At 46.4% G+C, this 13,245-nt stretch overlaps 1 protein-coding gene across 1 annotated transcript in view; it reads right to left on the minus strand.

Moving 5' to 3' along the window:
• The window catches only part of LOC108794962, an 18,219-nt gene that overhangs the window by 2,294 nt on the left and 2,680 nt on the right, over nt 1-13,245 (minus strand). The window contains exons 3-10 of the mRNA XM_018566112.1: nt 11,672-11,814; nt 10,394-10,567; nt 8,412-8,523; nt 7,084-7,237; nt 5,384-5,551; nt 3,918-3,986; nt 3,214-3,317; nt 1,050-1,218 (exon numbers count right to left, since the gene is read on the minus strand). Of these exons, the coding sequence (XP_018421614.1) occupies nt 1,050-1,218; nt 3,214-3,317; nt 3,918-3,986; nt 5,384-5,551; nt 7,084-7,237; nt 8,412-8,523; nt 10,394-10,567; nt 11,672-11,814 (1,093 nt within the window). The remainder of the gene's footprint in view (nt 1-1,049; nt 1,219-3,213; nt 3,318-3,917; nt 3,987-5,383; nt 5,552-7,083; nt 7,238-8,411; nt 8,524-10,393; nt 10,568-11,671; nt 11,815-13,245) is intronic.

A 13,245-nucleotide genomic window follows, 5' to 3' on the forward strand; every position in this document is an offset into this window, starting at 1 on the left:
GTACAGGTGGCTCTGCCTCTAGATAGGCAGAGCCAGCTGCCACTCACGCAGCTGGGCGGATCTTGACATCGATGTCGGGATCCGCTCCAGCGTCTCAGTATACCTCGAGCTGTAGCTCGCGGTATACTGAGCTTAGGGTGACGGGAAGACGCTAGTTTGTGTCCTCCTGTTACCCTAAGGTGAACTATGGGGAAAAGCCCTGACCCCATAGTTCTCCTTTAAGTAGGGATACACCACTGCCAATATTGGGCATTTTCACGAGTACTCATACTCGTGACAATGCCCAGATACCGGTGTTCTGTTGAACGCCGACGTAGTCGAATTTGCCGACCTTAGCGTCTGCGCTTACGCACAGACCAGTGTTATCGAGGAAACGGGGATTTATTCACAAAGTATTTTGTTTAAATCGTTGTGACAGTTAATATTCCGCTCATCATTTACTCCCATGGACGGCATATTATTAACGGTAACAATTAACAATTACAAATTAATACTTTGTAAATAAATGCCGGTTTCCTCGTTAATCCTGTCTGTACGCAAGAGGTCCCGCGCTTGCTGGGGACCTCGGCAGCCTTCCTGTTAACCATGCGGTGCCATGACGGTTGGGAGGGGGGGCCCTTCATGGTTTCTTGCACCGGGGCCCTGAAGGTTCTAGTTACGCCTCTGCATATCACCCAATACAGCTGTCCAGATGCCATGTTAGTGCAACATCCATTTTATTGATCCTTGTCTTTCAATCGACAAGCGCTTTTGGGGCCACGCAGGGTCCGCTTCATCAGGCTCAGAAATGCGCTTGTCGTTTGAATGACAACTATAAATAAAATGGATTTGCATGTGCCGATACCGATCCTAGTATCAGTGCAGATACCGAGTATTTGGACGAGTACTCGTACAAATGCTCCAATACCTTACCCGATACCAGAACTTCCGGTCAGTGGGAGAACTCCAACATCTGACCCAGAAAACAATACAGTATCAGTTTTTCCTTTCCAACAGGCTAATAATTGGTTGCCATGGGGTACTGGATTAGAGTTCTGGACTTAGTGTACCTTTCAGCAGGAGTCAGGCGAAGTACTCTGAACAGCTCTGCAGAACAGGGGGTCTGAGGGTCCATATGGCTTGGGTGCGAACTCATTGGAGAGGGTCTGGGCTGAAGATATGGAGTCATGCTTAGCTTGATGGGTGTATAAGAATTAGGATGCTGATGCAACTCTGGAGCTGGAAAAAAGAAAAAACGGCACAATTACAACCAGTCGCAACTTTAGATCCATCTGTATTGCCTTATAGTAACCAAAGTCAAATGTTCCTTCTCCAGTGGCAAGGTCTGCAGTGGAATTTTGAACCTCTGTAGTGCAAATAGCTTTGATTTGGGAAGCCATAAAGTGGACACAAGGTCATAAAAACTGAGGCTTTGCTATGTGGCTAATGGGGCCTAAGCAGCACCCTGCAAAATGGACCTTTAGTCTGGAATTCCTTCCGAAAATGGCAGAGTACTTCCTGGTATGTGAGGGTGCCTAGTTACCCCGTGTGCCTACAACCTCAGCTACATATCTGCAGTGTAAAATCTAACGCATTGCTGCCTCTGGCTGCTAGTCCCAGGAGGTTTCACTGCTATTCTGCTCACTGTTCTCCTTTCTACAGGATCTGATTCTCCCAAGGAGACCACCCACACACAGGCAGTGCAGAACAGGTCACAGTCCAGTCAGTATTAGGAAGATCAGATGTGGGAGACCATGGGCAATACTGGTGACTAGTCCTTTGCCTGCCTTCTTTTGGGGAACAGCATCCCAAGTTTAGGTCCTCATTAAGAGACTGGCATTGTTGCCTTAACTGTTTTTTGGTCAAAGTGCAGGAACATTGGGGTGCATGCATGTACCCATGTTAGTCTTTAGATCAGTCCTTGGGTCCTAACCAGGGCCGTCCCTATAAGGCAGCCTTAGGCGACATCTCATTAAGAGGTGGCTAGATGTTGATGCGCGCGCCCTTGGGGGGGGGGGGGCAGCTTTCCAGGTTGCCAAGAGCTCTTAGCAACCTGGGACGCTCTGCCTGGTGTCTCACCCAGCTCACAGACGTCACCAGTTGCCTAGAGCTGAGCGGGACGTTCTGGCTTGCGTCCTGTAAAGCTCCTGGCAACCAGTGACGCCAGTAAGCTGTGTGGGACACTATACAAAGCCGCTGACAGCGTGGTCCGGCATTAGAATTGTTGAAAAACAGATGTGAAATGTGTATTTGGATCATTTTAAAAGTTGTCAGGTGCGACTTCTACCGTGTACGTGTCCTGACCGGAAGCTTGGGGGAAGTGGCACCGAGCGAGAAGCTTTTACCACAAGTGATAGGGGACATACAGTATGTTATAAACAGACCTTATGGTGCACGTTTCCAGGTTGGCTATGAGTACATTGCTGTAATAAAAAGGGGAAGGGTTTTATAGTACGAGAAGAGAGGTAAGAGTGTATTATTTATAATAGGTCTCCTTTACAATAAAAAGCCTGTCTGCTCACAAATTGTATGTGTTGGCGAGGAGAGGATAAAATTCCATCCAATTTAGATGTAAGCAAAACTAAACTCAGGAGTTAAATCTTAATACATTCAAATACCTGAACTATTAACAAAAATGTATCTTATTTGAGTATCACTCGGCTGTAGATCCTCCAATCATCTCTGAATTGGTGCCGAGACTGTCCTTCCTTCTGGAGGGTGACTACTTGTGTTCCCTATGGTACCCGTGTGTGTTGTAAAGTATGTGTTGTAAAGTAGTCACCGCTCCAAGCTTGCTCCCGGGATGGACTACAATCTCATGTTTAGTTTACCGATTTGTATTGAGATTGTAGTCCATCACAGGAGTGAGCTTGGAGTGGTGACTACTTTACAACACACACAGGGACCATGGGAAACAAAAGTAGCCACCCTCCAGAAGGAAGGACAGTGTCAGCACCAATCCAATTAACTCCTGGATTTTAGTGTCACCAAGTTAGAATTGGGCAAAAGTTGAGGCTCTGTGCACTGTCTGCAGGGGTTCCACATCTATTTGAAGACTATCACAGGTACTTGCAGACACCACAAGGTTCTTGCACTGTTACTTGGAAGAGGTTTTAGGACAGGTCCCTGGCATGGAGAGGACAGAAAAGCTTACCAGCGCATTTAAAAAAATCCTCTGTATCACCAGTCAAAAGGCAGTGTTATAAAGCGTATACTGAAATGGTGTTGACTTACAGGCGCTGCTTGGAGAAAGACTGTCAGTCCATCCTTCGCTGCTTCCCTCGTCCGACTCCGAGCCCCGCTGGCTGCTGCTATGACACTTGTGGGGCATCACTGACCTGGAACGCAGACATGAATCCCAATGTCATGAACCTTCACATAAATATCAGCGCTGTGCTCAGTGCAGAAATATCAGATTGGCGAGAAGGCAGTAAGTGTGGATCATCATTAGAACACTTACTAAATTTAAAGGGAACCTGTACTTTGACCATGCGTGGCAAAACAACAAAATTCAGTTTAATGCCCCCCCTCCCCAGCAGCACAAACTTGCCCTTTCTTTTAGCCAACAGCAGCAAGGAAAAGGAAAAGGAAGCCGTGTGTAAGCTCAGTCATTCTAGTTGGAGTTTACACAGGGGCTCAGGATTCTCCATGCCCCCATGTGACAGGACTAGGCCAATAAGTAGCAGCGTAACATCACAGGAAGGGGGACAAGTGATATAAGATGCATCTTGCTGCACTCCTTAAAAAAGGAGAACTATGGGGTTAGGGCTTTTCCCCATAGTTCTCCTTAGGGTAACGGGAGGACACAAACTAGCGTCCTCCCGTCACCCTAGGCTCAGTATACTGAGACGCCGCAGAATCGGCAGGAAATACCATCCTGCATGCCACCAGCGCACATCCGATCCCGCTTAAAAAGAAGCATACCCTACAGCCAATACCTACGGCTTAGGAGGGTATGCTCCTTGGACCGCCTCTTTGAGGAAGAGGCGGCAAAGCTCAGGGATCGCCTGTGCGCAAGAGGATATAGCAGACGGGTCTTAAAACAGGCTTACCAAAGAGCCAAGCTGCAGACGAGGGACAAACTAATCTACTCATCCAAAAGAGAACAAACCAAACAAAAGACACCAACGGTAAAAGTAATTACCCACTATTCCAAACAGTTCAATCAAGTTAAAACAGATCCTAGAAAAACATTGGCACCTTTTATCACAGGACCCTATTATCTCTAAACATATAAGAAACCAACCGGAGATTGTATACCGCCGCCCAAGGTCCATACGAGACCAGCTAGTACATAGCCACCATCAGGAGATTTAGGCGGGTGAGGCTACCCCTAGGGGAACTTTCAGATGTGGGCGTTGTAGCTTTTGTAGATTCATCAATCAAGGTGAGTCTACAATACTCCCGAACGGCCAAATATGGTCCCCTCGGGATCATATGGACTGTCAAACTAGGGGGATTGTTTCATTGATGACCTGCCAATGTGGCGCTTTCTACGTAGGTAAGACGATTAGGCCCTTTTACAAGCGTATTCAGGACCATATATATTTAACATCAAATGGTAAGATGACGACACCAATAAGTCGTCATGTGGGCCTGTACCACAATTTTGATGCAACGGTCTTATTTTTTGGGCTGGAATGTATAAGGGAAGACAAACGTGGAGGAGATTGGGATAAGAAAATACTTCAAAAAGAGACAGGGTGGATTTATAGGCTACGGGCCATACAGCCACCTGGGCTGAATGAAACCCTTAGCTTCAAACCCTTCCTCTAAGAAAACACTCCCCTAAGGAACTAATAGCAGTCCATATCCCCTATGACTACCCCAACAGCGACTGTATACTATCTACAACACGCTTACTGGGAAATACCATCAACTAAACACACAAGAATAGTAGTGTGGGAAATGCTTCCCCTGGCCCATCAAAATGATAGATTCATTTGCAAATACTAATGTGTTCTCTCCTCCCCCCCCCCACCTTTATTCTCTTCCTCTCTTCCGTTGGTCCTTCCCGGTGTTTGCCAAGGACGGTGGGACTCTGCTGTCCCTAAAAGAGCATCACCCTGGGCGCCAAGCCGTCCCTATTTGGGACAGCCGGCATCATTATCCTGGGAGTATATCTGCTATCTCTTTAACTACAGCGATTGTGAAGCTCTACGTCTTATACTCTTGCTCTATGTTTTTTGGCCATTTTCTATTATTGTTTTTTGTTTGGTTCATTAAATACATTTGGCCCCCTATATGACCTGTGGGGGGAACGTAATCTCTTTTCCTGCTTGGTTCTCAGTAGAGATGAGACATACGTTATGGCTATTCCAAGTCCTTAAAAAAGCGCAAGGGTTAAGCAAACCATCGCTGATTGGCTGGGACTCCACGGACAGCGTGATGACATCACAAATACGTTTCCGCGCTGGATGCCGTTATAGCGCCCACGTGAGCCACCGACACCAGCATGCAGCCTCGCGGCTGCGTTTCCGGTAGTTGGTGGCGTGGAGGCATCTGGCTAAGCTGTCTTTTTGTTTGCGGGAGAATAAGACGGGACGGACCCTTAATCTCCCTGGCGATGAATCTAGTGAGCGAGACACATCTATACGAGGTATGCCCGACTGAGAACAAACAGATAGGAGTGTTATCTCCTCTCTTTATTATATATGACGAGTATGACTCATATGCCTTGGTGATGTTATTTGTCCCTTCTCCGTTTGTCTGTTCTTTATAGATCTTTACTACGTTCTTTGCCATTCGCCCCCTGCTCTAATTCTGGGTCAATCGACTCTCACCCTCTCCTTGGCCCACTGGGAAGGACCATATGGAATTGGCCGTCCGGGCGTCTTTGCTTGGGAACATACGCATATACCTGCCTGTGCAAAACCAGTAGGTAAGATTCGACCCAATTTCTTTTTTCCCCCCCTTTAGAATAATAACTATGATAGAAATTACATTCAATGTCTTTCTATACTATACAGATATCTCCCTTTTATTCCTGAAGAAGCGCAGAGTTGCACGAAACGTTGAAGTTGCTCTTCCACCCCCCCAAAAAAAAACCCCTATCAGCAGTCACCACTGATCCAAACATTACCATCTAGGTTTGCGGCATCATGATATAGTTGGAACTGTTTTTTCATCACAAAGTTATACCTCACTAATTGATTGAGTTCTATAAGCACTGTCACTTTATTTTTCCAATGGAACTGCAATACACAGCCTATTACGGTAGCTAATTTTTGGATGTAGGGCAGGGCTAGCCAGCCTGCTCATTATCTATTTATTTACTTAATATTTTGTGTTATTTATTCATTTATATATGATTTTTTTGACACTTCTATAGAACTATTTAATTTGATCATGTATGTGCACACAGTTTGATGGTGAAGTACAAAGTGTCATTTTTTGGTGCTTTCAAAACCCCACTTTTTCTTTCCTGAAAATAATTTTTTTGCATGAATAAGAGACGCTTTATTTTGGATATCATCCATGGGTGTGTTCGTGACATTTCTGATGTACAGTATGAATCTCGTCCCCTGTACGTGTCCCTTCAAGGACTTGCGACAGACCAACCTCCTCCTGTTTGTCCAGTCGCTAAGGTCAGCAAGCCTATCATATGGATTGCAGAAGTAAATCACAAATGAAAGAGCAGGGTCTTCCAAGACAGTGAGCAGTTCCAGCACTACAGAGGTTAAGCATCCACTTTATTTCCATGCTCCTCCATTACAACCATACTGAAGCTACACCAGGGCTAGGCAACCTTGGCACTGCAGATGGGCTGAAATTACAAATCCCATCATGCTTCTGTCACTGGTAGTCATATCTGTGGCAGTCCGGAGTCTTCCAATGCATCAGGGGACTTAGTCGTGCAACAGTGCCGAGGTTGCCTACACCTGAGCTTCACTAAAGCGTTGCTGTAAAAGGTTACCCACATGACATGCCATGCATCCAATGAGGGGGGCAGCACTACAAAATCTCACAAACTTGTCTCTTTTCTGAAGTGTTGTGGCAGCACAGGGACATATTCCTACAGCCTCAACATGCTGGGGGGGGGGTAAGCAACCATCAGATCCAAAATGTGTTCTAATACGTACGATATATTATCATTTGTATTACCTGTTAGGGGGAGCAAGTCTCAGGACCCGGTACAGCTCAGCAGTGCTTGGGGTCATGGGGTCAGCGGACGTCAATCCCATCTTATGACCACAAGACATGGCGGGGGAACACTGCTTTTTGCAGTTACTGTAAGGCCTTGTTGGGGTTCCAGCACCTGAGAATCCAAAAGTGGGTAATAAAGTGGACCAGAACACAACAGATCATTCCTGAATGTTCAAACAATTACGGCATGTAACCAAACACATTTTACACCATTCAAGTGATGACTTGTTTTTATTTTCTACGTGCCCCTTTAGAGGTCTACAGAAATCTGACATAACCTAGGCCAGTGGTGGCGAACCTTGGCACTCCAGCTGTGCCAAAACTACAAATCCCAACATGCATCTGCCTCTGGGAGTTATGTCTGTGGCTGTCAGAGCCTTGTAATGACTCATGGGACTTGTAGTTCCAAAACAGCTGGAGTGCCAAGGTTCGCCACCACTGACCTAGGCTGATCTCCGTATCTATGACTGTCAACAGACTATTGATGAAGAAATTCGACATTCTCCAAAGACTCCTGACTCATGAAGCAAGGTGAGAATATTGCCCCAGGAGGAGAGAACTAGTGATGGCATTATGTATGGTATACCGTACATTACATTGGATCTGGAACTCTTTACCCCATTCTGTCCACCTATCTCCTATGCTGCCCACCTTTAGGCGATCCTTAAAAACCCATCTCTTCAGGGAAGCATCATCTCAACATAGCTGCCTTTTACTTCCTCCAATACCTCAATCCAAACAATTATTACCTTTTGTATCACTTGCCCCTCCTACTAGATTGTAAGCTCTCACGAGCAGGGACCTCCCAACCCTATTGTTCTGAAACTGAAAAAAAAAGGGACGTAAAACACACTGGGAATTCAGGAAGTTGTTGAAAGTGATCGGAAAACAGAAGGCAGCACATTTCTGCTTGTTTTGGTCTATGGAGGAAAATAAGATTACACTCACCGGCTGGCTGTGACAGCGCTTCCTCCAGCTCGTCTCTTGCAGCAATGGTATGTTCCTCTGTGTCCTCCTATACAGTGTATTGGACATGATGACTCACAGACCTTAGACCGGCGCAGCGGAGGGGGAGAGGCGCTGGAAGCAGCAGGTCCAACAGAAAGCCGGCTCCAAGGATCCGGCAAGTATAGGTTTTTTTATTTTCCTCCCAAGACCAAAATGAGCGCTTATCCCTTGCAGTGCAGGGGTAGCCCCACTGCAAGGGTTAATCATTCTCCCCAGAGTTCTCGTTTAAAATGTTGTTACAACACTATTGCCAATGGCCAGAAAATGGAAGTACTTACTAAAAGCAGACCAAGGTGGCGTCTTCTTCCAGGGGGGCGTTGCATCACCCGGAGTCAGATTTAAAAACTGCTGCTTCATGAAAAGTGCTTGATCCGCCTTAAACTGGAGCCTCTGTACAACAGGATAATGCCATGTAAGCCACCCAAGAGTTTATATTGCTACAACCAGTTCAGGAAGGAAAATAGGTCTGTTTTGTTCAAACCTGCAAGTAGTTGTTATTTCAGGAATAAGAGAGTCAAACCGTCACAAGGACAAACAGTTTAAGGTGTTTTTAAAGGGAAATGTACACCTGTGTGTCTGCATTACCTCATTACATTGTCGCCCTGATGCAGGGATCCTGTGCGGTCCCAAAACGTCGCTATTTTGTACATGACAATTGAGCCGAGGAAATGGACATCAAAAGATATTTACAGAGTGCTGGTGATTTCTGCTTTCCACTGTTTGTTGCACGGTGCCATCCGTGATTGTCACTGCGAGCACCACTACAAGTACTTGGGCCGGGAGCGCTGTGAGGAGTGCAGAGGGACTTGCTATTTTCTGCATTACCACACACACACACGCATAGGTAAAATGGTCTGTCAGGGAAATACTGAACTCTTCTAGACCTAGGAAAGAAGGAATAGGCAACTCATGGGTAGTAAGGAACCCAGACACTTTAGTATTGGCTGAGCCTCTACAATGCCCATTATGAACACACCGAGTGGTCTCTGTCTGACTGCCTACATTGGCTCTGGTAAGGTCTGAGCAATGTCACTTACTGTAAGGATCCATTCACACCTTTGCGCTGTAACGCACATTACCAAATGTATCCAGGTTAGCCATTGTTTTAAAGGAGGGCAAATTCACATCTGTATGGCACGCATTGGCCGTGCCTGATTTTTGGAGGAGTCTAGGTGTACTAAAGTGCCCTTTGAGGACAATGGCAGTGTGTGAAACCACATGACAGGCTGTGCATTGAAAAACACACAAAATGCATATGGAAAGGTGTGAAACCAGCCTAAGGGCTTGCTCACATCTCCGAGGATGTCCTCCAGCCTGCATTTTGCTAGTAAAGTAAATAGGATTCAAGGCACAATTTGTCAAAGCATGCCAACACACTGCAATTCAACATACTGTGAGGTGTAAATACGAAGCATTAGGGCCAAGTCAGATGAGCCATTCTGTTGCTAACAACTGGGTCAGTGGCTTTTCTGTTAAGAGAAACTTACTTTACCTTGGTGGCCAGACCAGCAACATGCTTCTGCCTCTCTGCTCACTCATTAGCAAGTGAGATTCAGAAGGGTCTCCATAAGCACAAATGGCTGCCTCATATCATTGGTTCTTTCGGTGGCAACATATTGCCCATCTAACATGGCCCTGAAAGGAGAAACAACAAAAGTCTTGTTCCCACCAGCAAGCACACAAACCAATGCAAATTTTCTACAAGGTGAGCCTACTCCTATTTGTGCAAAGTTTATTCAAAGCTACAGGTAGGCTGTGTGGCAACTCTTAAATCTACAGTTATGGTCGTCAGTTTACTGGCCACCACCACAGTGTAAGCTGGTGGCATTACTGTGGCTTGGGGTGTCCCCAGACCTCAATGTAGAAAAAGGCCACCAGTCCAAAATCTGCAATGAGGTTCTTAAAGGAGGTCCTGTGTGCTCTTGAAACATTACATTGGATTCTTGCTTTTTCAGGTCTATAGTTACATAGTCAGGTTGAAAAAAGACACAAGTCCATAGAGTCCAACCTATAGGGATAAAAAGGAGAAGAAAAGCCTAAACAGAACACAATGCCCACAATTACCCAATGTTGATCCAGAGGAAGGCAAAAAAAAACCCTATAAAAGCATAGTGGTGCCATCAAAGGCCAAGGCACCCACACATACCAAGATGACCAGTTTGTGTCACCGAAGGCAGCGTGAAACCAGCCTTATAAGATGAAATCATCTAGCTTCTCCTCATCAAGGTAAAGGGTATCAAATGTAGGAAATGAAAGTCACCTCTCGGCCCAGGCGGATTGCTGCCTCCGTGAACTTCTCCCTCTCATCCTGGAAAGCCAGTTTCTGCTCCTCAAAGACTTCCCGTTCTTCCTGCAACCTCAACTGCTCCTCTAAGAAGTAAGCATCCCACAGCGGAGACTGCTGTCCTACCCCTGGCGACGGCAACATCTGATCCTGCCACAAAGAGAACGATTTGAGCCCTAAATGAAAAACTATTTTCAACAAGCAAATATTTTGTGTTTTCTTTCTAGAGACATGGCAAAGAGCGAGACGAGACCTTCTCAAAGTCAGGGGAAGCCCACCTTTGACAGTTGTTGGAATAGCTGGCCCCATTGAGAGATTTCCTCTAAAATTTTCTCTACCATTGACAACGGTTACATTTTGCATTTTTCCTACCAGGTATATATAGAAGGCAAGAAAAATATGTCTGTCTGTAACCCTTCTTCACTCTGCCAAACTTTGGGATCCTTTACACCATGGGGTCAAAGTACCGGCCCGCAGGCCAACTCTGACCCGCGAGCCGGTACTATGTGGCCCGCAGCCAGGTGACAAGTCGGGCACACAGTCACGGACCGCGTGCCCGACTTGCGTGAGCAGCTACACGGTCTCCATCTGTCAGATGCAGACCGCAGAGCTGCTCCTATCAGCTCTGGCCGGAGCTCCTGTCAGTTCTGAGCTCCAGCCGAATGATGGATGATTAGTAAGGTCTGCACTAGACCTTACTAATCACCACTAGATAACCAGGGAACGATGATGTGCCTCTTCCCTGCAAAGAATCGGCAGGAATCCCTAATCTGGCGTTTACATGCAGCAACTGTCACCCATTCAAGTTAATGATCAGGTGACAGCCGCTGCATGTACACACCTGCATACCACATGCAAAAGGATTATATGCAGTTACAAAAACAGTCAGGGAATCCAGGGATAGTGATTGATTCCTAACTGCATGTAATCCTTTCACATACGATTACATGCAGTGTGCAGGCGTTTACATGGAGCAGCTGTCACCCGATCATTAATTTGAATGGGTGACAGTTGCCGCTTGTAACATGTGCATACATTAAAACTGGTACCGTATATAGTAGCGGCCCTCACAAGACTAAAAAATGTGTCCACTGGCCCCCGACTAAATTGAGTTTGAGACCCCTGCTGTACACCATTTGTAATTATTATTCATTTTGTACAGTAGAGAATTCTATGGCCCCAGGTGTAAGAATCCATCATTTTGTACAGGATTTGCAAACCTCAATAACAATCCTCTAGCCTCTGCCTGTGTACCTGTAGTAGCTGTTGCTGCTGACTGATCAGCTCCCTGCTCTGCGCCAGCTCTTCCCTGAGCTCCTGCACCTCCTTCTTGAGCCGCGCCAGTTCCTTCTCATGGTCAGTCACGCTGATCAGGTGGCTCTCCTCAGACCGAGATGCTGTGGGGATATAAACAATGTTATTAGACATATTGTAAAGTATTTCCATAGTCAACAGAGCTTAACAACATTTCCAAAACTACTCAACAAAAAGAGACTTCATTCTGGATATTGCTTTTCAACCAAATGCAAATGTGTAGGCAGGGTAGAGACAAGACAGAGGCATAAGGGGCACCTATCTGTGGGTGTTCTGCAGCCTTAGCAAATTGCCCTGGCCATCTCCTGCACGGTATGCAGCTTGGGGCTGTCAAACTTACAGCTCATGCCTGCATGTTACGCTGGGAAATCAAAGCCTTCAGTAAATCCACTTGACAGACATCCACTCATCAGGAGCTCTGCGCGCGCCTAATCAACAGAGCACAGCAAGCAACTGGCACACTGACAGCACATCTCCATTGACTACACCGGGAGAGCCATGCACTTCTAGTATATTCTGTAGGACTGAGCTGTCAGTGACAACCCCAGTCCTCCTCTGCATTCATGTATACTGTTGTAGCCTCTATTTGGCATCTTCACCATGTATAAGAGTCCCAATAGTGGTCACTTGCCAAACACCTCACAGGTGACCCGAAAAACAGAGGCGTGCATTTTACCATGCGGCTGCTATGGGGTAGGAGGTCCCCATTAGGGAGGCGGATTAGGAAAACTAAACTGAGGTTTAGGTCTGTCCCTAAAGTATTCACCGCCTGAGGTTAATGAGCCAGGGAGGAGGTTTTTAGGGGTGGGATACTTTGGAGGCACGGACCGGGCTGTCAGCGGCTCTATCCGGCATCCTGCCCAGCTTATTGACGTCACCGGTTGCCAGGAGCTCGGCGGGACGCAAGCTAGAGTCCCACTCAGCACCTGCCAACCGATGACATTAGGGAGCTGGGGAAGCCACACAGAGCGTCACAGGCTGCTAAAGACTCCAACATTCTGTGATGCTGTGGTCGCCCCCTTGAGATGCAACCACCTCAAGCTGTCTCTATATAGGTCCTGGTGAGGCTTCTAATAGAAGAGCTGAAGTCAGACCTCAGGATCATTTAGTCCCAGATCCCCCTCTGTGCAGTAAGAAGTAATTACTTGTCCCATCTTAGCAGTATAGATGTATCGTCCTCTGAACTTCTCCTACAGACCGAAAATAACCCCTGTTAAAATCTGCCCAATGCAGACAGCAATACGTTTATGACAAAAAGATCTACCAATTCCTCATGCTTTACACAAAAAAAAAAAAATCAGCTGGAGCTGGGCTTTAAAGGGCAATTGCAGCTGAAAGAATTCTGCATATAGTAACGGATACGGTCAAAAAAAATTCAAAGGAATGTGATCCACCCAGGCATGTCATGCTATAGGGCTGCAGAGCACAAGAGTGACGACACACCTGTGAGCAGTGGCATAACAATAACCATAGCAGCCCATTTGGTTGTTATGGGGCCTGGGATAGAAGCCCCC

This window comes from Nanorana parkeri, unplaced genomic scaffold, assembly GCF_000935625.1.
Source record: "Nanorana parkeri isolate BGI_ZX_2015 unplaced genomic scaffold, ASM93562v1 scaffold920, whole genome shotgun sequence".
Taxonomy (NCBI): Eukaryota; Metazoa; Chordata; class Amphibia; order Anura; family Dicroglossidae; genus Nanorana; species Nanorana parkeri.